Below are 23,879 nucleotides of genomic sequence, written 5' to 3'. Positions count from 1 at the left end.
GTAGAGCTGCCGATGATGGTGTAGGCTCTGGGCTTTTGGGGACGGGTGAGACACGTCCTGATGTTCTTCAGGCTTTAGTGGCCAGGGCTGGGGGAAGTTCTGTGTCATGCCTCAACTTTAGCAGTTTATTATCTCACTGATGCGCCCCAACAGAAGGAAATGTTACAATATTCCTGATACTGGTGGCAGATTCATCTCTCTCTCTCAATCAATACTGTGAAAGTACCAGTTCTGAGCCCTGTTATTCCCTGCTATGGCTGCATGCTCCATTTTTATGGGGGGCATATCAAGTACTGTAGAGGAGGTTCATGAAGTTCATAAACTTAGTTGGTCCAAGGGTCACTGGGGGACAGATAACAGAGAATAAAGATAATCTAACCTTTAAAGCACTGGCAGTCATTTCAATAGTGTATGCAGCATACAATACAGTATATTTGTATAGTGTACCAACAGTATGTATGTAATACATTACAGTACATTTGTATCGTGTAACAAAAGTATGCAATACATTACAGTATATTCTCTAGTACTCTCAGGTATGTAAAGATTGCACATACAGTGCCTTGCAAAAGTTTTCACCCCCTTGGTGTTTTTCCTATATTGTTGCATTACAACCTATAATTTAAATTGATTTTTATTTGGATTTCGTGTAATGGACATAGACAAAATAGTCCAAATTGGTGAAGTGAAATGAAAAAACATAACTTGTTTCAGAAAACAAAAAAAACAAAAAAACGGAAAAGGGGTGCAGGCCAATGAATTCACCTCCTTTTCTATGAAGCCCCTAAATAAGATCTGGTGCCACCTATTACCTTCAGAAGTCACATCATTCATTAAATAAAGTCCACCTGTGTGCAATCTAAGTGTCAAATGATCTGTCACTTGATCTCAGTATATATACACCTGTTCGGAAAAGGCCCAAGAGTCTGCAACACCACTAAGCAAGGGGCACCACCAAGCAAGCGGCACCATGAAGACCAAGGAGCTCTCCAAACAGGTCAGGGACAAAGTTGTGGAGAAGTACAGATCAGAGTTGGGTTATAAAAAAAATATCTGAAACTTTGAACATCCCACGGAGCACCATTATATCCATTATTAAAAAAATGGAAAGAATATGGCACCACGACAAACCTGCCAAGAGACTCACGGACCAGGCAAGGAGGGCATTAATCAGAGAGGCAACAAAGATCCCAAAGATAACCCTAAAGGAGCTGCAAAGCTCCACAGCGGAGATTGGAGTATCTGTCCATAGGACCACTTTAAGCCGTACACTCCACAGAGCTGGGCTTTAAGGAAGAGTGGCCAGAAAAAAGCCATTGCTTAAAGAAGAAAATAAGCAAACGCATTTGGTGTTCGCCAAAAGGCATGTGGGAGACTCCCCAAACATATGGAAGAAGGTACTCTGGTCAGATGAGACTAAAAGTAAGCTTTTTTTTGCTATCAAGGAAAACGCTATGTCTGGCACAAACCCAACACCTCTCATCACCCCAGGAACATCATCCCCACAGTGAAGCATGGTGGTGGCAGCGTCATGCGTTGGGGATGTTTTTCATCGGCAGGGACAGGGAAACTGGTCAGAATTGAAGGAATAATGGATGGCGCTAAATAGAGGGAAACCTGTTTCAGTCTTCCAGAGATTTGAGACTGGGACGGAGGTTCACCTTCCAGCAGGTCAATGACCCTAAGCATACTGCTAAAGCAACACTCAAGTGGTTTATGGGGAAACATTTAAATGTCTTGGAATGGCCTAGTCAAAGCCCAGACCTCAATCCAATTGAGAATCTGTGGAATGACTTAAAGATTGCTGTACACCAGCGGAACCCATCCAACTTGAAAGAGCTGGAGCTGTTTTGCCTAGAAGAATGGGCCAAAATCCCAGTGGCTAGATGTGCCAAGCTTAGAGAGACATACCCCAAGAGACTTGCAGCTGTATTTGCTGCAAAAGGTGGCTCTACAAAGTATTGACTTTGGGGGGTGAATAGTTTTGCAAGCTCAAGTTTTCAGTTTTTTTGTCACATTTCTTATTTATTTCACAATAAAAATATTATGCATCTTCAAAGTGGTAGGCATGTTGTGTAAATCAAATGATACAACCCCCCCCAAAATCTATTTTAATTCCAGGTTGTAATGCAACAAAATATGAAAAATGCCAAGGGGGGTGAATACTTTTGCAAGGCACTGTAAACGTCCTGCTTTGATTGCAGTGTCTTGTCCATGTGAGTGAGTGTGTGTGTGTGTGTGTGTGTGTGTGTGTGTGTGTGTGTGTGTGTGTGTGTGTGTGTGTGTGTGTGTGTGTGTGTGTGTGTGTGTGTGTGTGTGTGTGTGTGTGTGTGTGTGTGTGCTATAGTGCGTGTCTGTGTGTGTGTGTGTGTGTGTGCTATAGTGCGTGTCTGAGTGTGTGCTCTCATACACATCTAATATCAGTGTAAAACCTCCAGATGAAGTTCTGCTGTGCTTGCTGCACCACCAGGGAGCAGAGGTCAATTAAATTAGCGTTGACATGATTAGCCCGCTAGGTCTTTAAACCCTGCGGATTTACTCTGGGCCACGGGGAGTTTCAGGCAACCTTTACACCGGGCCAGGGGATTTCCATCAGAGAGGAGCAGCATCACTGTCTAAAATACACTCTCATTACCAAGAGATCATTATTAACCACACTATTCATCTCCATGGATGGAATACTCTGATCCACACATGACTGTCAAACCCATGTGACACTGATCTTGTGTCATCGATAACAGAGACAAGTCATTCTGTGAATGATCATTATAGACTGTAAAATTAGTGAAGTTAGGCCCAACTCCTATTCCAAAAAAGTTAAGGAAAAAAATAAGAACATTTATTTAATATAGAGTTTCTGTGGTTCATTCCCGGGCTTCTAACAAAAATGGCTGACATGTAGCTGACAACAACACATCCCAGGGTCAGGGGTCAGGGGAGCATGGCTGGACACAGAGGCTTGTGCAGGGCATGGTTGGTTGCTGGGGGGTAGCAACAGGTGCTAAAGCGTTTGGAGCTGGTACCCCCTGTGGCCAGAAATAGCCCTACAATGGGTCAGGGGATGGAAGGAGGAGGGGGTTAGAGAATTCTCCACTATTTTAAGACCTAGAGTGTTAGCCGGTCTGGAGACTCACAGACATCCCCAGGCCTCACCGATCTTCATTCACTGTAACTTGCCTCTGTATCAGACCACTTTAACAGATCTCTGTACCAGACCACTTTAACAGATCTCTGTACCAGACCACGTTAACAGGCCTCTGTACCAGACCACGTTAACAGATCTCTGTACCATACCACTTTAAACAGATCTCTGTACCAGACCACGTTAACAGATCTCTGTACCATACCACTTTAAACAGACCTCTGTACCAGACCACTTTAACAGATCTCTGTACCAGACCACGTTAACAGATCTCTGTACCAGACCACGTTAACAGATCTCTGTACCATACCACTTTAAACAGACCTCTGTACCAGACCACTTTAACAGATCTCTGTACCAGACCACGTTAACAGATCTCTGTACCAGACCACGTTAACAGATCTCTGTACCAGACCACTTTAACAGATCTCTGTACCAGACCACGTTAACAGATCTCTGTACCAGACCACGTTAACAGATCTCTGTACCAGACCACTTTAACAGATCTCTGTACCAGACCACGTTAACAGATCTCTGTACCAGACCACGTTAACAGATCTCTGTACCAGACCACTTTAACAGATCTCTGTACCAGACCACTTTAACAGATCTCTGTACCAGACCACTTTAACAGATCTCTGTACCAGACCACGTTAACAGATCTCTGTACCAGACCACTTTAACAGATCTCTGTACCAGACCACGTTAACAGATCTCTGTACCAGACCACTTTAACAGATCTCTGTACCAGACCACTTTAACAGATCTCTGTACCAGACCACGTTAACAGATCTCTGTACCAGACCACGTTAACAGATCTCTGTACCAGACCACTTTAACAGATCTCTGTACCAGACCACGTTAACAGATCTCTGTACCAGACCACGTTAACAGATCTCTGTACCAGACCACTTTAACAGATCTCTGTACCAGACCACTTTAACAGATCTCTGTACCAGACCACGTTAACAGATCTCTGTACCAGACCACGTTAACAGATCTCTGTACCAGACCACGTTAACAGATCTCTGTACCAGACCACTTTAACAGATCTCTGTACCAGACCACGTTAACAGATCTCTGTACCAGGTATCAGACTATCAAAGACACTCTTTATGCAGATACAATACACTATTGTTGTTGAAGCTGTTGAAAGGCACTATTTTGTCCTATCCTCCCTTTGTTCCACCCTGCTAACCTTTGGTTGTTGGTTGTTCTTGGGCCGTGCTGAGAGCAACATTGTGCAGTCTTTATTTTTAGCAGGTTGACTCCACTATCATGGGCAGTGAAGAAGTAAGCCTTAACCAGGCAGCATGTGTCATCACTACCATGGCGCTGCCACCAGCAGCCTACCGGCGCTGAAAGGAGCATCTGTCTAGCATTCATTTTAAGTCTGAGCGGTAGAATATGCTCATAACAATTATTTGCTGTGGCGTGTTGTAGCATTCACTATCCTCTCCCTTCTTACTCTGGCACAAGACAGTTTCAAGGCCCCCCGTAATCACTTCCCTTGGTTAGAGTTGACACAATGCTACAGTGTCTGTCTTTGCCATTCAACAGTTGACACTGGTGGAGAGCGTAGGGAGGCGGAGTCAAAGCAGCACGAGGCCTGTGTCTATAGGAGGAGTGTGTTTGTATGTTTAACATGGGATGCCTGTTCCTCTGGGTTTTATGTGGTTTAATGTGGTAGTAGCTCTTTCCTGAAGTCAAATGACCTAGTGGCCTCATGGGTGGAATGTTATTCATATTTTTCTACTTAGAAAATCCGGTGTTTGTATTTCACACGGTTTTGTTATATTTCAGTCTACTGTGATGTATATAAAGTGTACTATTGGGTTTTGTTATATTTCAATCTACTGTGATGTATATAAAGTGTACTATTGGGATGCAAACTCAAAATGGAATACATTTCAACTCTGTATCTGACATGGTACAGGTGCTTTTTATTTTTAGCCCGTAGCCATGTGTGTGAGGTGGATAGTTTTGTAGATGTGTTTAAGACTGCCAAGAAACACTGTGTGTGACCCTGATTTAGCCCACTGCACTAAAAGCTTAACGGATGTTTGCCGTTTTTAATGTCTGCTCAGTGTAAACACAGTTCCATCCGTACCTTCTAACAGCAGATGTACTCTACGACTCCCAATCAGAGCTGATGCTGTTGAGTATATTCATTTGAAAATGAAAATCATCAACAGTCTAAATGTCAATAAAATATGCTAGTTAGGAGCTAGTTAACAAATAACTCCGATGCCCAGTGGCCACTACGTCGTTGTTCTGGGTCATTTGATGCAGCTTTCTTTTGAGACTTGGCCAATACCAATGAAGCCAAAGAAAGCAGTAGTATATGTCTTGTGGATTGAGTCCAAGCCTTGCAGCTGGAGTCAGAGGTCCAGGCCTTTGGCCTCAACACCACGCCCACCAGGAAGGCTCAGTCCTCCCGTGGTTGGTATCATGACTCGGGGTTGTGTTCATTAGGCACCAAACAGAAGAAAGTGGACAAAAAAAAGGTACTTCCTTGTCCAATAAGAAACACACATTTTTGTTTTGTGTTGCGGAATGTTTTGAAACGGATAACGCTGCATGCCCTAATGAACATGACCCTGGTGTAGCCAAGGAACAGTCCAGTTAGCCAGAGGATCTCTTTAGCGCCTGGGGGCATGTGGGCAGTGTTGGGGGTGAGGTGTTGAATGATAGGGGTGAGGCGGATTTCCCCCCCCCCACCCCAGCTAAGTGGAGAGGGGAGTTTAGAAGGTCACGTATCCTCATCCTGGCTGGTTTCTTCTGGAACTTTAAACCTGAGATCCAGCTGGTCGACTGCCCCGGGGATCCTACATGGCTTAGATGTTCTACTTTCATTCCAAGTATTTCTGTAAAAGATCACTGGACTATGGAAGTCACTCGATAGCTTAAATCTGTTGTTATTCAAGATATGTGTTAGAATGATGTTAAATGTGAGAAATACAGATTTGTGATTGAATGGTTTCAAATACATACATGAAGACGCAAATGTGAAAGTATGTGTTCTGGTATTAATTGATTTCCATATGATTCATTATTCATGTAGATCGGTGAACATTTCAGTGTCTCAAATCAAATGTACACCCAACTGAGGAAAATTAAAACAACTAAATATAGTGTTGTTTATGTGTTTGTTCAATTAAATGAGCACAAGGAGCAGTCATTATGGCTGAAGTAAAGTTGTGTTGCCTTGACACTCAAGGCAGGTTATAAAGCTCTATACTGTGTAATGACACTCCTATTACATATGTTGTAATAGATGTATTTCAGATTGTGTCCATCTGTAATATGTACTAGACGGGATCATGTTCCCAGAATGTCACAATCCTTTAAAAGGGATACTCTGTGTGCTCCACATGTACAGTGATGACATAAAATCCCCTTTCACATATAGGACTGAATTTCTATTCAAATGACCAAACTTGACCAACAGCAGACTCCTGAACAGGTAATCAAATGGCTACCCGGACTATTTGCATTGTGTGCCGCCCCCCCAACCCCTCTTTTACACTGCTACTACTCTCTGTTTATCATATATGCATAGCCACTTTAACTATACATTCATGTACATACTACTTCAATTAGCCCGACCAACCGTTGCTCCCGCACATTGGCTACCCGCACTATCTGCATTGTGTCCCGCCACCCACCACCCATTACCCGCCAACCCCTCTTTTACGCTACTGCTACTCTCTGTTCATCATATATGCACAGTCACTTAAACCATACCTACAATGCATATACATACTACCTCAATCAGCCTGACTAACCAGTGCCTGTATGTAGCCTCGCTACTGTTATAAACTCGCTACTGTTATATCCTCGCTACTGTATATAGCCTCATTACTGTATGTAGCCTCGCTACTGTTATAAACTCACTACTGTTATAGCCTCGCTACTGTATATAGCCTCACTACTGTATATAGCCTCACTACTGTATATAGTCTCGCTACTGTATATAGCCTCGCTACTGTATATAGCCTCGCTACTGTTATAGCCTCGCTACTGTATATAGCCTCACTACTGTATATAGCCTCACTACTGTATATAGCCTCGCTACTGTATATAGCCTCTACTGTATATAGCCTCGCTACTGTATATAGCCTCGCTACTGTATATAGCCTCGCTACTGTATATAGCCTCGCTACTGTTATAGCCTCGCTACTGTATATAGCCTCACTACTGTATATAGCCTCGCTACTGTATATAGCCTCGCTACTGTATATAGCCTCACTACTGTATATAGCCTCGCTACTGTATATAGCCTCGCTACTGTATATAGCCTCGCTACTGTTATAGCCTCGCTACTGTATATAGCCTCACTACTGTATATAGCCTCGCTACTGTATATAGCCTCGCTACTGTATATAGCCTCGCTACTGTATATAGCCTCGCTACTGTTATAGCCTCGCTACTGTATATAGCCTCACTACTGTATATAGCCTCGCTACTGTATATAGCCTCGCTACTGTTATAGCCGCGCTACTGTATATAACCACGCTACTGTATATAGCCTCGCTACTGTATATAGCCTCACTACTGTATATAGCCTCACTACTGTATATAGCCTCACTACTGTATATTGCCTCGCTACTGTTATAGCCTCGCTACTGTAAATAGCCTCACTACTGTATATAGCCTCGCTACTGTATATAGCCTCACTACTGTATATAGCCTCGCTACTGTATATAGCCTCGCTACTGTATATAGCCTCACAACTGTATATAGCCTCACTACTGTATCTAGCCTCGCTACTGTATATAGCCTCGCTACTGTATATAGCCTCGCTACTGTATATAGCCTCGCTACTGTTATAGCCTCGCTACTGTATATAACCACGCTACTGTATATAGCCTCGCTACTGTATATAGCCTCACTACTGTGTATAGCCTCACTACTGTATATAGCCTCACTACTGTATATTGCCTCGCTACTGTTATAGCCTCGCTAATGTGTATAGCCTCACTACTGTATATAGCCTCACTACTGTATATAGCCTCGCTACTGTATATAGCCTCGCTACTATATATAGCCTCGCTACTGTATATAGCCTCACTACTGTATATAGCCTCACTACTGTATATAGCCTCACTACTGTATATAGCCTCTCTACTGTATATAGCCTCGCTACTGTATATAGCCTCGTTACTGTATGTAACCTCGCAACTGTTATAGCCTCGCTACTGTATATAGCCTCGTTACTGTATATATCCTCGCTACTGTATAAAGCCTCGTTACTGTATATAGCCTCGTTACTGTATATAGCCTCGCTACTGTATATAGCCTCTCTACTGTATATAGCCTCGCTACTGTATATAGCCTCGCTACTGTATATAGCCTCTCTACTGTATATAGCCTCGCTACTGTATATAGCCTCGCTACTGTACATAGCCTCTCTACTGTATATAGCCTCTCTACTGTACATAGCCTCTCTACTGTATATAGCCTCGCTACTGTACATAGCCTCTCTACTGTACATAGCCTCTCTACTGTATATAGCCTCGCTACTGTATATAGCCTCTCTACTGTATATAGCCTCTCTACTGTATATAGCCTCGCTACTGTTATTTTTCATTCTTTTTTACTGTTTTTATTTATCTATTGTTCACCTAATACCTTCTTTTTTTTACTTAGAAATTGCACTGTTGGTTAGAGGCTGTAAGTCAGCATTTCACTGTAAGGTGAACCTGTTGTATTCGGCATTTCACTCTAAGGTGAACCTGTTGTATTTGGCACACGTGACAAATACACTTTGATTTGATTTGACCAACAGCTGTCCAAAAATAGTCTCTCCTCTTTGACCAAGTCTGACTTATGTGACCAGTTTTGTGGTCCAGTTATTGATGAGGTCTTCTCTGAGCCTCTGCCCCACATCGGTCACCACCAGCCGTGTGATTTGTGACAATTACACAAGTAACCTGGCATGACCTCCATTCTCCAGGCCCACGCCCCTCCTCGTAGTTTAGTTACCAGCTCAGATGACAAAACCATGCCAAGAGCAATATTACTAGATTTTATTTCTTTTGATCCTTGGTTCAGCTTGATCTGGACAGACATCTCCAACATTATACCTCCCAGGGCCAGAGCTTTGGAACATTTTCTGCTCTACGTTTGTGGGCGAACATTTGGTGGTGACTGGACTGAGGGGGAAGTACAGAGGAATGCATGTGGTCTGATCATGTTTGAAGGGAAGAGAACTTGATGTCTGGCATTTTTAGGAGGTACAATTTTGGTAACCATGACTGATTGACAGGTGAAAATGAACAGTACTGGCTGACAGGATGTCATTTATGACTTTGTGTTATTCAGGTGATTCAGTTAAAAATAACAATTCAATAATAAATATCTTCTCTGTTTACTGTCTAGGTAAATCCTTTGTCAATATGTTCAGTTACGAAGGAGAAACAATGCAGTAGAGAATTTGCATCCATTGTTCTGTTCCTATAGTTTAGGGTGTAGTTTGTTTTAGCCATATAGTTTAGGGTGTGGTCTGTTCCAGCCATATAGATTAGGGCTTAGTTTGTTCTAGCCATATAGTTTAGGGTGTGGTCTGTTCTAGCCATATAGTTTAGGGTGTGGTCTGTTCTATCCATATAGTTTAGGGTGTAGTTTGTTCTATCCATATAGTTTAGGGTGTGGTCTGTTCTATCCATATGGTTTAGGGTGCAGTTTGTTCTGTCCATATAGTTTAGGGTGTAGTTTGTTCTATCCATATAGTTTAGGGTGTAGTTTGTTCTGTCCATATAGTTTAGGGTGTAGTTTGTTCTATCCATATAGTTTAGGGTGCAGTTTGTTCTGTTCATATAGTTTAGGGTGTAGCTTGTTCTGTCCATATAGTTTAGGGTGTAGTTTGTTCTATCCATATAGTTTAGGGTGCAGTTTGTTCTGTTCGTATAGTTTAGGGTGTAGCTTGTTCTGTTCGTATAGTTTAGGGTGTAGCTTGTTCTGTTCGTATAGTTTAGGGTGTAGCTTGTTCTGTCCATATAGTTTAGGGTGTAGTTTGTTCTGTTCGTATAGTTTAGGGTGTAGCTTGTTCTGTTCGTATAGTTTAGGGTGTAGCTTGTTCTATCCATATAGTTTAGGATGCAGTATGTTCTGTCCATATAGTTTAGGGTGTAGTTTGTTCTATCCATATAGTTTAGGGTGTAGTTTGTTCTATCCATTTAGTTTAGGATGCAGTATGTTCTGTCCATATAGTTTAGGGTGTAGTTTGTTCTATCCATATAGTTTAGGGTGTAGCTTGTTCTGTTCGTACAGTTTAGGGTGCAGTTTGTTCTGTTCGTATAGTTTAGGGTGCAGTTTGTTCTGTTCGTATAGTTTAGGGTGCAGTTTGTTCTGTTCGTATAGTTTAGGGTGTAGTTTGTTCTATCCATATAGTTTAGGGTATAGTCTGTCCTGTCCATATAGTTTAGGGTGCAGTTTGTTCTGTTCGTATAGTTTAGGGTGCAGTTTGTTCTGTTCGTATAGTTTAGGGTGCAGTTTGTTCTGTTCGTATAGTTTAGGGTGTAGTCTGTTCTGTTCGTATAGTTTAGGGTGCAGTTTGTTCTATCCATATAGTTTAGGGTGTAGCTTGTTCTGTTCGTACAGTTTAGGGTGCAGTTTGTTCTGTTCGTATAGTTTAGGGTGCAGTTTGTTCTGTTCGTATAGTTTAGGGTGTAGTTTGTTCTATCCATATAGTTTAGGGTGCAGTCTGTTCTGTTCGTATAGTTTAGGGTGCAGTTTGTTCTGTTCGTATAGTTTAGGGTGTAGTTTGTTCTATCCATATAGTTTAGGGTGCAGTCTGTTCTGTCCATATAGTTTAGGGTGTAGTCTGTCCTGTTCATATAGTTTAGGGTGTGGTTTTCGGTATACATTAGCTTTACACTTCATCTTAGACACTGAGCAATTCAGAACATAAAAATGCCATCCACTGTAACTGTTTTACTGGAGGCCTATGTGTCAAGCAGCCAAGGGTGGATAGGTACTGGACTACGCCACGTAGATGTGTGTATGAGTACTCCAGCATGGCCACCTATCACCTGGGTGTCTTCCAACTTCTGAAACTTGTGAATTACTTTATAAATGGAAATACCTCGACTAAGAGTCAAATACCGATCTCCCGTGACAGGACCAACAACGAAGGCAGCATCCGAGTTTCACGACCCCCTGGGTGTAGCAGTATGAATCAGGGTGATATCCCAGCTGCCCCTAAATATAGCTCTGCTCTGTAGCTGTAGTCATAGAAATATAATTACATCCCTCCCGGGTGGCGCAGTGATGTCTGTGCCACCAGAGATTCTGGGTTCGAGTCCAGGCTCTGCCGCAGCCGGCCGCGACCGGGAGGCTCATGGGGCGATGCACAATTGGACCAGCGTCGTCCGGGTTAGGGAGGGTTTGGCTGGCACTAGCAACTCCTGTGGCGGGCCGGGTGCAGTGCATGCTGACCAGGTCGCTAGGTGTACGGTGTTTCCTCCGACACGTTGGTGCGGCTGGCTTCCTGGTTGGATGTGCGTTGTGTCAAGAAGCAGTGCGGCTTGGTTGGGTTGTTTCGGAGGACGCATGGCTCTCGACCTTCACCTCTCCCGAGTCTGTACTGGAGTTGCAGCGATGAGACAAGACAGTAACTACTACCAATTGGATACCACGAAAAAGGGTAAAAAATAAATAAAATATAAATATAATTACTAGAACAGTCAAAGCCCCTCCGACCACCTCAGAATGGGTACACTCAATATGGCTGACATGGTATTACTCCTGTGGGTACAGTCAATATGGCCACTGGTCCACCCATCACAGAATATTGACTTGAATGGGAAAACCTGTTCTAGTAGTTATATTTCTATGGCTGTAGTGCTGCTGTGTAACCTGACCTGGTTGTGGGCCTCTAGTGGCCCCTGTACGGTACAGTCAGGGGCCATAAAATTATGGTTGTTCCTGGGTAATGGGCACTCAAGGACAGTCCTAACAGGCTGATAAGTCTACAACAGAGGGTTATATTTGGAGGAGGTGAAGCAGAGGGGTAGAGAAAGTCTGACGTGTTCTCCCCTCTTTATGACAATGGGGTTGTTAGGGTGTGTAGCAGAGAGAGAGAGTGTGTGCGTGCGTGTGTGCGTGCGTGCACACTCCTGTCCCAGGTTGTTATGAAACTGGTGTTCCCCCACTACACACACAAACACTATCTATGGTGTTATTGTGAAACCATGGCTACGTGAAACAAACCTGTATTTTCAGCAGTCAGTCTAATTAAAGAACTGATCATACTGTAGTAGCAGCTGTGATCAAATGCAATAAATAACATAGACATTCAAATGTGGAAATCACGCACGCATGCGCGCACACACACACACACACACACACACACACACACACACAGAATGCTAGAATGCTAATGAATGGGGACACTTCTAAATGTAACCCTCCTGGAGGAATTGTTCATCCCACAGCCATGTAACTGGATATAAATATCTCTCATTCAACATCCCCTCTTCTCTCCACTTACAGTATGTCTCTGGGCCTGGGAGACAGAGAGACAGAAATCTCTCTGGTTCTGGTAGACAGATAGACAGGAATCTCTCTGGTTCTGGAAGACAGATAGACAGGAATCTCTCTGGTTCTGGGAGACAGATAGACAGGAATCTCTCTGGTTCTGGGAGACAGAGAGACAGGAATCTCTCTGGTTCTGGGAGACAGATAGACAGGAATCTCTCTGGTTCTGGGAGACAGAGAGACAGGAATCTCTCTGGTTCTGGGAGATAGAGAGACAGGAATCTCTCTGGTTCTGGGAGACAGATAGACAGAAATCTCTCTGGTTCTGGGAGACGGATAGACCGGTATCTCTCTGGGCCTGGGAGACAGATGGACAGGAATATCTATGAATATCCAGCCTGCAGCGTCTATGAGAGGACTTGTATGGTAGCTACTCAGCCTGTGGCTGAGTTTGAGGAAAGGTGCTTGCAGTACAACTGATATTGGCCACTTTAATAAATGGAGCACTAGTCACTTTAACACTAGTCACTTTAATAAATGGAACATTAGTCACTTTAATAATGCCACTTTAAGAATGTTTACATATCTCACATTACTCATCTCATATGTACGGTTATCCTTCACTATCTATTGCATCTTAGCTGCTCTGTCACTGCTCATCTATATATTTTATACTCTGTCACTGCTCATCTATATATTTTATACTCTGTCACTGCTCATCTATATATTTTATACTCTGTCACTGCTCATCTATATATTTTATACTCTGTCACTGCTCATCTATATATTTTATACTTATATATTCTCATCCCATTCCTTTATTAGATTGTGTGTATTAGGTTTAGTTGTGGAATTTGTTAGATATTAGGTTTAGATACTGCTGCACTGTCGGATCTAGAAGCTGAAGAATTTCTACACTCACAATAACATCTGCTAACCATGTGTATGTGACCAATAACATCTGCTAACCATGTATATGTGACCAATAACATCTGCTAACCATGTGTATGTGACCAATAACATCTGTTAACCATGTGTATGTGACCAATAACATCTGCTAACCATGTGTATGTGACCAATAACATCTGCTAACCATGTGCATGTGACCAATAATATCTGCTAACCATGTGCATGTGACCAGTAACATCTGCTAACCATGTGTATGTGACCAATAACATCTGCTAACCATGTGCATGTGACCAGTAACATCTGCTAACCATGTGTATGTGACCAATAACATCTGCTAACCATGTGTATGTGACCAATAAACATCTGCTAACCATGTGTATGTGACCAATAACATCTGCTAACCATGTGTATGTGACCAATAACATCTGCTAACCATGTGTATGTGACCAATAACATCTGCTAACCATGTGTATGTGACCAATAACATCTGCTAACCATGTGCATGTGACCAATAATATCTGCTAACCATGTGCATGTGACCAATAATATCTGCTAACCATGTGCATGTGACCAATAACATCTGCTAACCATGTGTATGTGACAATAACATCTGCTAATCATGTGTATGTGACCAATAACATCTGCTAACCATGTGTATGTGACCAATAACATCTGCTAACCATGTGTATGTGACCAATGACATCTGCTAACCATGTGTATGTGACCAATAACATCTGCTAACCATGTGTATGTGACCAATAACATCTGCTAACCATGTGTATGTGACCAATAACATCTGCTAACCATGTGTATGTGACCAATAGCATCTGCTAACCATGTGTATGTGACCAATAACATCTGCTAACCATGTGTATGTGACCAATAACATCTGCTAACCATGTGTATGTGACCAATAACATCTGCTAACCATGTGTATGTGACCAATAACATATGTTAACCATGTGTATGTGACCAATAATATCTGCTAACCATGTGCATGTGACCAATAACATTGGCTAACCATGTGTATGTGACCAATAACATTGGCTAACCATGTGTATGTGACCAATAACATCTGCTAACCATGTGTATGTGACCAAAACATTTGATTTTGATTGGATTTGACATCACACAGGGTTGTTTTCCTCAGTTTATACAACAGAACATATCACTTCTATTCATCCTCTGGCTTTGTTATTCACATACTGTATGGTGCCACTGACTGACTTTTCACAGTTGTTCATTTCGTAGTTGTTGTTTCTTATGCTTTAGAATCCATTGGTCATTTTATTTCTAGATTGACACCCATCCCTGTAGACCCCAGCAATAGAGAGAGAGATTGAGACAGCGCGTTTACTGATTGAAATGACCCTTGATGTAACATGGTGGTAATTGGCCACTGTAAAGCCTCTACTGGATCGTTTACGACACACAACAGTCAGCACCTCTCTCTCTGTCAATTCAGTTACATTTAAAGGGCTTTATTGGCATGGGAAACATATGTTTACATTGTCAATGCAAGTGATATAGATGTTTTGTCCTAAAACAGGATTTACAATCTCAGGAAGTAGTGCACTATGTACGGAATAGGGAACCATTTGGGAGGCAGCAGCCATAGAGGGGGGTCATACCAGTAAATTATGCCACTTTTGGGCTGTGATTGCAAATGTTTTAGCACATACGAACCTTTCCCATTTCCCCCCTACCAGCCTCATCTGTCATGCCAGTTAATCCAGTCCAATGTGCAAAGATTCACTAGCAGAGACTGACTTCAGATCTGCTGTTTCTCTCCACAGAGGAGGAGGTGGAGGATGTCCTGAGCCACATCCTGAGAGACAGATCACACATCGACGAGACACTGAGGCTGGCCTCTGAGGAGAACGCAGCAGAAAACTATCATGGTAAATAATAGGTGAAATATATTACTGAGGCTTACAGTTGTTCCTGGTCAGGTCACATGGTAAAGAAAAACTCCTGTCCCTAAATATCAAGTATGATCACATCTTAATAGGCTGTAGAGCTTTAGATATTGTTGACGTTATCAAATGTCATTGTTGAGCATTAGCATTATTACAAAGATATTGTGAGATACAAGAAGACATGCAGTAGAGCACTTTGCAGATATTCACAAGACATTTTTGCACCTGGTGTGACATGGGACATGTACCAAATAGCACCATATTCCCTGTGTAGTGCACTTCCTTTGAGCAGGGCCCATATGGCTTTGATCAAAAGTAGTGCACTAAATAGGGAATAGGATGCCATTCGGGATGCAGATTTGGTTTTGAATTTCTCGTGTCTATTAATTACCTGTCAAATACCAGTAGTGTTATTACAGAGAAAAATGAATATTTCTGTTTCGATAAATGTACTCAGTATGTTCCCTGTCCTGCTCTGATGTGTCATTATACTAATCTATGGGTTAATGAAGCACATCATAGAAAGTAATGATGGGTGATCCTCTATGGGTCTGTGGGTACTTGCCTGTGTATGTGTGCGTTCCAAATTACACCCTAGTCCGTATATAGTGCACTACTTTTCACCAGGCTCATAGGTCTCTGGTAAAAAAAGTAGTGCACTATATAATGAATAGGGTGGTTTTTGGCACGCAGCCTATAGCTTTAGTTAGAGAAAGAAACACGTGGTGCCAGAGCCTTAATGGACCTCTTCTCCATTAGCGCTAATGGGTAACATCGTTAGTGTTAACGAGTCCCAAATCTTCTGTTTTTAATCTGTTTTCCTTTTATCTCCTCTCGCTCTCTCTCCCCTCTCTCTCTCTCCCCTCTCTCTCTCTCCCCTCTCTCTCTCTCTCTCTCTCCCCTCTCTCTCTCTCCCCTCTCTCTCTCTCTCTCTCTCTCTCTCTCCCCTCTCTCTCTCCATCCCTCTCTCTCTCTCCCCCCTTTCTCTCTCTCTCCCCTCTCTCTCTCTCTCCCCTCTCTCTCTCTCCCTCCCTCTCTCTCCACCCCTCTCTCTCTCCCTCCCTCCCTCCCTCTCTCCATCCCTCTCTCTCCCTCCCTCTCTCTCTCTCCATCCCTCTCTCTCTCTCCCCTCTCTCTCTCTCCCCTCTCTCTCTCCATCCCTCTCTCTCTCTCTCCCCTCTCTCTCTCTCCCCTCTCTCTCTCTCCCTCCCTCTCTCTCCACCCCTCTCTCTCTCCCTCCCTCCCTCTCTATCTCCATCCCTCTCTCCCTCTCTCCCCTCTCTCTCTCCTCTCTCTCTCTCTCCCCTCTCTCTCTCCATCCCTCTCTCTCTCTATCCCCTCTCTCTCTCTCTCCCCTCTCTCTCTCTCCCTCCCTCTCTCTCCACCCCTCTCTCTCTCTCCCTCCCTCCCTCTCTCTCTCCCTCCCTCTCTCTCTCTCCCCTCTCTCTCCACCCCTCTCTCTCTGTCCCTCCCTCCCTCTCTATCTCCATCCCTCTCTCTCCCCCTCCCTCTCTCTCTCTCCCCTCTCTCTCCCTCCCTCTCTCTCTCTCTGAACTCTCCAACTCATTCTCATTCTATAATGACTTGTTGGTTATTTAATCTAACATTTTCTTACCGTTCTTCCTCTCCTGTTTAACTGAAACTCCTGTACTCTACCTCTCTGTCTCCTTTCTTTCCTCTACACTCCTTATCATCTTATTATGTTTCCTTCTCTTACCCGTGTCTTACCTTCTCTTACCCGTGTCTTACCTTCTCTTACCCGTGTCTTATCTTCTCTTATCTTCTCTCACCATTCTACCTTTCTTCTTACATGAACCAACTCTACCTCCCTCCCTCTATCTCATTCCATATACATTCCTTCTTACCATGGACACCAGGGTTCAAATACTTTGACTCTTGGGGGTGCCCAATACCACACTTAAAATATATAGACTCTTGGGGTTGCCCGAAGCCACTTGGGGGTGCCCGACATTGATCTTTTTGAGAATTATGGGGGGGCTGACATTGATATTTAAATTAATATGGTGGTCCTAATTGTTATGGGGGGGCTGACATTGATATTTAAATTAATATGGTGGTCCTAATTGTTATGGGGGGTGCCCAGCCTCTCCTCTCCCCCACTGTAATTTGAACCCTGTTCTTACCATCCTCCCCTCATTCTCTTTCTCCCCCTCCAGCTGCTATTCAGAAGTTACGTAAGATCTACCACTCAGCCATCAAGCCCATGGAACAGGCCTATAAGTACAACGAGCTCAGGGCACATGAGATCTCAGGTACAGGGAGGGCTTTGCTTAGCACACTGTTTCAGGTTGTTAGTGTGTGTTGGCTTGATCTCAGATCTGTTTGTGCTATCATGTCACCTTTTCATGTATTAGTTGAGTGTGTGTGTGTGTGTGTGTGTGGTTTCCTTGTTTGGGTTGACATGGTGACTGAGTGTAGGCATGTTCAACTTTTTTGTTTTTGTTTTAAAGATTTTTTAAGGGTTTAAAAGTTAAGTACCTTAATATAACTCTTATTGCAGTATTGTTACAGATGTTACTAAGCAGTTATTATAACCCATGTTGTTGTGCATTATAATGCATTATGCATAGCCCATAAGGCGTTAGAAAAGGCATTATAATGCATTATAAACAGGATATTCATAGGAGGTGTTAATGTTATTTTTGATAACATGTCTTCGGGGGGATGACTTTCCCTCCTTCCTTGGTCAACCTGTGCAGACCCAACTGCACTTCCCCATCTTGAAGCAAAGCTCGCCCTCTTGTGGCCTGGCATGGTCTTTAACCTTCATACAAATACTGAACCTCCTGACATAATCAGAATAAAAGGTTTTATAGGAAGTGCTAAGCCATCCCAGAATACTCAGATACGGTGTTAAAAAGGTTTAGAGGGAGCCAGGTGTTATCGAAGCAATGGTTTGTTCCCTTGACTGAGAAATTCCTTGAAGATGTTGCTTTGTCTCTCTCTCTCTTTACTGTAATTTGACTAACTGTCACATTATGAATTGAACTGTGTGGAGTGCAGTGCACAGGAAGGAACACATAATGAATTGAACTGTGTGGAGTGCAGTGCACAGGAAGGAATGATTAATCTGGATCCCACAGATCCCCCCCCCCCCCCCCCCCCCCCGCCACCTGTTGTCCAGTAACCTTCAACTTCATCCATTATAGATCTGCATGTTTGACACTTCCAGTTAAACATGATCATGCCTCGACATCTCTCCTTCCCTCTCACTTTCCCTCTCTCATCCCCACCTCATCCCCACCTCACCTAACAGGCGGACGAACACTGGGGGATGGGAACACAGGTTGGTATAGTGGGGGGACCTTTGCCGAAGCATGGCACTGGCTGAAGTGCTCACCCCCCTCTTTCACACTCCCGGGACCCCAGCCATTGGTCCTTGGTATGGACCAGTTTGGTTGTTTGGCGCAAACAAATGATCCTGTATGTCACAATTGTCATCAGTTGTGACATTGGCATTTTCATTCACATCACTTTGAACTGCTGTAAACTTGAGCAGAAATAATTTGCATTTCAAAGACCTACTGTAATGGAAAATTAAAGTAATGTACGAGGTCATTTTATGAATCTGATTATATGACTGAACGTTCACAAAACAATTGAGGGACATATTTCCCCTTGATACTAAGTAAATACAGTATACCATTCTAACTCGGTCTCTTAATTCTATACTAATCAATTAATAAGGGGAGATCCTCAATCTGCAGTTACACATGAAAGGATTCCCTGAGGTCTGGTCCATTACAATTGGGATGCTTAAAGGCACTACCCCATTGGATCAAAGATGTAAAGAGGGGTGCATGTGCAGCACTGGCTTAAGCAAAATAAGCAGGTAAGGGTGGGAAAGGGTGCTTCTGACAATGAACAAATACTAGGGCACAAGGTTGTAAAAAGCACCATCAGTATAAAATCCTATACAACCTGGGGAAAGTTCTATACTAAAGATCTGATCAACTTTCAGACTCTCTCTGTAATTCTGACATGCAGATATACAGACAACAACATCTGGTCGCTTTTAAGTGACTTTGTGGTCATCTCCGACAACCTTCCATTACAAAGCTTGCTTTGGTTTGGTTGAAGGCCGATCCATTCCTTTCATAGGTTATATATCCTCCTCTGTGTTCACCTTTCCTTTTCCTGCTGGGGCTTGTTTTTCTGCTTGGCGATGAACAGTCACCAGACCTTCTCCAGTCTATGGCAGCAGAACAGCCTCAGGTAGAATACAGGGAATTGGACTGCGATGATACACGTGCCAAGGAATGAATCAGGCCTCAATATTATCAAGTGACTGCAAAGAAATACATAGATTTTCTGGAATCTTTTAAAAGATGTTCCTGTTCTGTCTGTCATGTTGCTGTTCTGTCTGTCATGTGCCTGTTCTGTCTGTCATGTTGCTGTTCTGTCTGTGTTCCTGTTCTGTCTGTGTTCCTGTTCTGTCTGTCATGTTCCTGTTCTGTCTGTCATGTTCCTGTTCTGTCTGTCATGTTCCTGTTCTGTCTGTCATGTTGCTGTTCTGTCTGTGTTCCTGTTCTGTCTGTCATGTTCCTGTTCTGTCTGTGTTCCTGTTCTGTCTGTCATGTGCCTGTTCTGTCTGTCATGTTCCTGTTCTGTCTGTCATGTTCCTGTTCTGTCTGTCATGTTCCTGTTCTGTCTGTCATGTTCCTGTTCTGTCTGTGTTCCTGTTCTGTCTGTGTTCCTGTTCTGTCTGTCATGTTGCTGTTCTGTCTGTCATGTGCCTGTTCTGTCTGTCATGTTGCTGTTCTGTCTGTGTTCCTGTTCTGTCTGTGTTCCTGTTCTGTCTGTCATGTTCCTGTTCTGTCTGTCATGTTCCTGTTCTGTCTGTCATGTTCCTGTTCTGTCTGTCATGTTGCTGTTCTGTCTGTGTTCCTGTTCTGTCTGTCATGTTCCTGTTCTGTCTGTGTTCCTGTTCTGTCTGTCATGTGCCTGTTCTGTCTGTCATGTTCCTGTTCTGTCTGTCATGTTCCTGTTCTGTCTGTCATGTTCCTGTTCTGTCTGTCATGTTCCTGTTCTGTCTGTGTTCCTGTTCTGTCTGTGTTCCTGTTCTGTCTGTCATGTGCCTGTTCTGTCTGTCATGTTGCTGTTCTGTCTGTCATGTTCCTGTTCTGTCTGTCATGTTCCTGTTCTGTCTGTCATGTTCCTGTTCTGTCTGTCATGTGCCTGTTCTGTCTGTGTTCCTGTTCTGTCTGTCATGTTCCTGTTCTGTCTGTCATGTTCCTGTTCTGTCTGTCATGTTCCTGTTCTGTCTGTCATGTTCCTGTTCTGTCTGTCATGTTCCTGTTCTGTCTGTCATGTTCCTGTTCTGTCTGTCATGTTCCTGTTCTGTCTGTCATGTTCCTGTTCTGTCTGTCATGTTCCTGTTCTGTCTGTCATGTGCCTGTTCTGTCTGTGTTCCTGTTCTGTCTGTCATGTTCCTGTTCTGTCTGTCATGTTCCTGTTCTGTCTGTCATGTTCCTGTTCTGTCTGTCATGTTCCTGTTCTGTCTGTCATGTTCCTGTTCTGTCTGTCATGTTCCTGTTCTGTCTGTCATGTTCCTGTTCTGTCTGTCATGTTGCTGTTCTGCTTCTTTCTTCCATGTTGCTCCTCTGTGTTTGTCTGAGATCATTGGCAGTATGCTGCTGCTAAGATATATTTAGTTTTTGTCCAGTAACTAGGCTGTCTTACTATGTTTAGTGAATCCTCTGCCCAGCACACCCTTGGGATGCATCTGCACCCTACACCCTATATATTGCACTACTGAGGACAAAATACAATACACTGACTGCACAAAACATTAAGAACACCTTCCTAATATTGAGATGCACCTCATTTTCCTCTCAGAACAGCCTTAATTCATCAGGACATGGACTCTACAAGGTGTTGAAAGCGTTCCACAGGAATGCTGGCCCATGTGGACTCCAATGCTTCCCACAGTTGTGTCAAGTTGGCTGGATGTCCATTGGTTGGTGGACCATTTGTGATGCACATGGGAAACTGTTGACTGTGAAAAACCCTGCAGCGCTGCAGTTCTTCACACACTCAAATCGGTGTGCTTGGCACTTACTGCCATACTCTGTTCAAAGGCACTTAAATATGTTGTCTTGTTTATTCACCCTCTGAATAGCACGCACACACAATCCATGTCTCAATTGTCTCAAGGCTTAAAAATCCTTCTCTAACCCGTCTACTCCCCTTCATCTACACTGATTGAAGTGGATTTAACAAGTGACATCAATAAAGAATCATATCTTTCACCTGTATTCACCTGGTCAGTTTCTCTCATGGAAAGAGCAGGTGTTCCTAATGTTTTGTCCACTCAGTGCATGCCTGCGCTCTGTGCCAGACATAGAAATGGGAATGCCACAATGCAGGGCATGTCTAACATTCTGTATAGAAATTGCATCACCATCAAACTAATGAAAGCAACTCCGGTGAAAAACGACAATTTCTATAGTTGCTCGTGGTCTAGCTTTGCTGTCATATGCTACTTTATTGTCTGTCACCTACAAGCATGTGCACCATGCAGCCTGTGGTTGAGGAAGCATCAAGCCTGCATCCCATTGGCCATTGCACTGGTTCCTGACCCCTACAGTTGAGTAACATGTTCTCAGACACAGAGAGGTCTGGAACCTTTGCAAAACATTTTCTACGTTGTCAGCTGGCCAGCTTAGAACAACTCAAGTTTTCGTTGACCATCTTATGAACATCGACTTACTTTCAGGGAAGCGTCTCATTCTCTTTATTTGAGTGTAATTGTAGGTAACAGTATGCCAGCGGTTGTTTCCATTTGAATACACTCCCGGTGAACAGGCTGTTGTGATTTATCAGATTAGGTTTCAGACGTACTGGAGTGGCTCTATGTCTCTGGTCTTCCATGTCGTCATGAGTGCAGTGAACCTCCACGGCTCTATAACCAGCATCACCACCTCCTCTCTCTACCTGACAGATGGGGAGATCACCTCCAAGCCCATGGTGTTGTTCCTTGGGCCCTGGAGTGTAGGCAAGTCCTCCATGATCAACTACCTGCTTGGCCTGAAGGATAGCCCCTACCAGCTGTACACAGGTAAGCCCCTTCAAACTTCACCTGGTTTCTGATGCACCTGTTTCTTCACCTGGTTTCTGATGCACCTGTTTTTTCACCTGGTTTCTGATGCACCTGTATTTTCACCTGGTTTCTGATGCACCTGTTTCTTCACCTGGTTTCTGATGCACCTGTTTTTTCACCTGGTTTCTGATGCACCTGTATTTTCACCTGGTTTCTGATGCACCTGTTTCTTCACCTGGTTTCTGATGCACCTGTTTTTTCACCTGGTTTCTGATGCACCTGTATTTTCACCTGGTTTCTGATGCACCTGTATTTTCACCTGGTTTCTGATGCACCTGTTTTTTCACCTGGTTTCTGATGCACCTGTATTTTCACCTGGTTTCTGATGTACCTGTTTTTCATATCAAATCAATATATTTGTCACATGTGCAGAATACAACAGGTGTAGTAGATCTTACTGTGAAATGCTTACTTACAAGCCCTTAACCAACAATGCAGTTTTAAGAAAATATAGTTAAGAAAATATTTAGTAAATAAAGTATTTAAAGTTACACAATAAAATCTAAATAACGAGGCTATATACAGGAGGTACCAGTACCGAGTCAATGTGCGGTTAGTTGAGGTAATTGAAGTCATTTAGGTTTTTCACCTGGTTTCTGATGTACTTAACTCTTCACTCTACCTACTTACTCCTCCTCTTCTGCTCTATCATCTTCTCTCATTCTTCTCTGCATCTTCTCCTCTTTCCTGTTCCCCTTTTCCATCTCCCTCTCTCACATCTTTCTCCCGTCTTTCTCTCCCTCTGTATGCCAGGTGCTGAGCCCACTACCTCTGAGTTCACTGTGATCATGCACGGCGAGAAGACCCGCTCCATAGAGGGTATCGTCATGGCGGCCGACAGCTCGCGCTCCTTCTCGCCCCTGGAGAAGTTTGGGCAGAGCTTTCTTGAGAAGCTGATTGGCATTGAGATGCCCCATAAGCTGCTGGAGCGCGTCACCTTCGTGGACACGCCTGGAATCATTGAGAACCGCAAGCAGCAGGAGAGAGGTAAGGCACACAGAGAGCAGGAGAGAGGTAAGGCACACAGAGAGCAGGAGAGAGGTAAGGCACACAGAGAGCAGGAGAGAGGTAAGGCACACCGAGAGCAAGAGAGAGGTAAGGCACACAGAGAGCAGGAGAGAGGTAAGGCACACAGAGAGCAGGAGAGAGGTAAGGCACACAGAGAGCAGGAGAGAGGTAAGGCACACAGAGAGCAGGAGAGAGGTAAGGCACACAGAGAGCAGGAGCGAGGTAAGGCACACAGAGAGCAGGAGCGAGGTAAGGCACACAGAGAGCAGGATAGAGGTAAGGCACACAGAGAGCA

General features: G+C 43.6%; 1 protein-coding gene across 2 annotated transcripts in view; it reads left to right on the top strand.

Annotated features, from left to right (window-relative positions):
* Positions 1–23,879, top strand: part of LOC110485264 (sarcalumenin) — a 33,463-nt gene that overhangs the window by 5,824 nt on the left and 3,760 nt on the right. The window contains exons 2-6 of one of the 2 annotated variants that reach the window (XM_036939097.1): positions 15,331–15,435; positions 17,631–17,726; positions 18,731–18,760; positions 22,418–22,534; positions 23,330–23,563. In XM_036939097.1, coding sequence (XP_036794992.1) covers positions 15,331–15,435; positions 17,631–17,726; positions 18,731–18,760; positions 22,418–22,534; positions 23,330–23,563 — 582 coding nt within the window. The remainder of the gene's footprint in view (positions 1–15,330; positions 15,436–17,630; positions 17,727–18,730; positions 18,761–22,417; positions 22,535–23,329; positions 23,564–23,879) is intronic. The other variant, XM_036939098.1, reaches the window with a different exon arrangement.

This window comes from Oncorhynchus mykiss, chromosome 12 (genome assembly GCF_013265735.2).
Source record: "Oncorhynchus mykiss isolate Arlee chromosome 12, USDA_OmykA_1.1, whole genome shotgun sequence".
NCBI lineage: Eukaryota > Metazoa > Chordata > Actinopteri > Salmoniformes > Salmonidae > Oncorhynchus > Oncorhynchus mykiss.
Note: the sequence above shows the minus strand (reverse complement) of the source record. Positions and strands in the feature narration are given on the sequence as shown.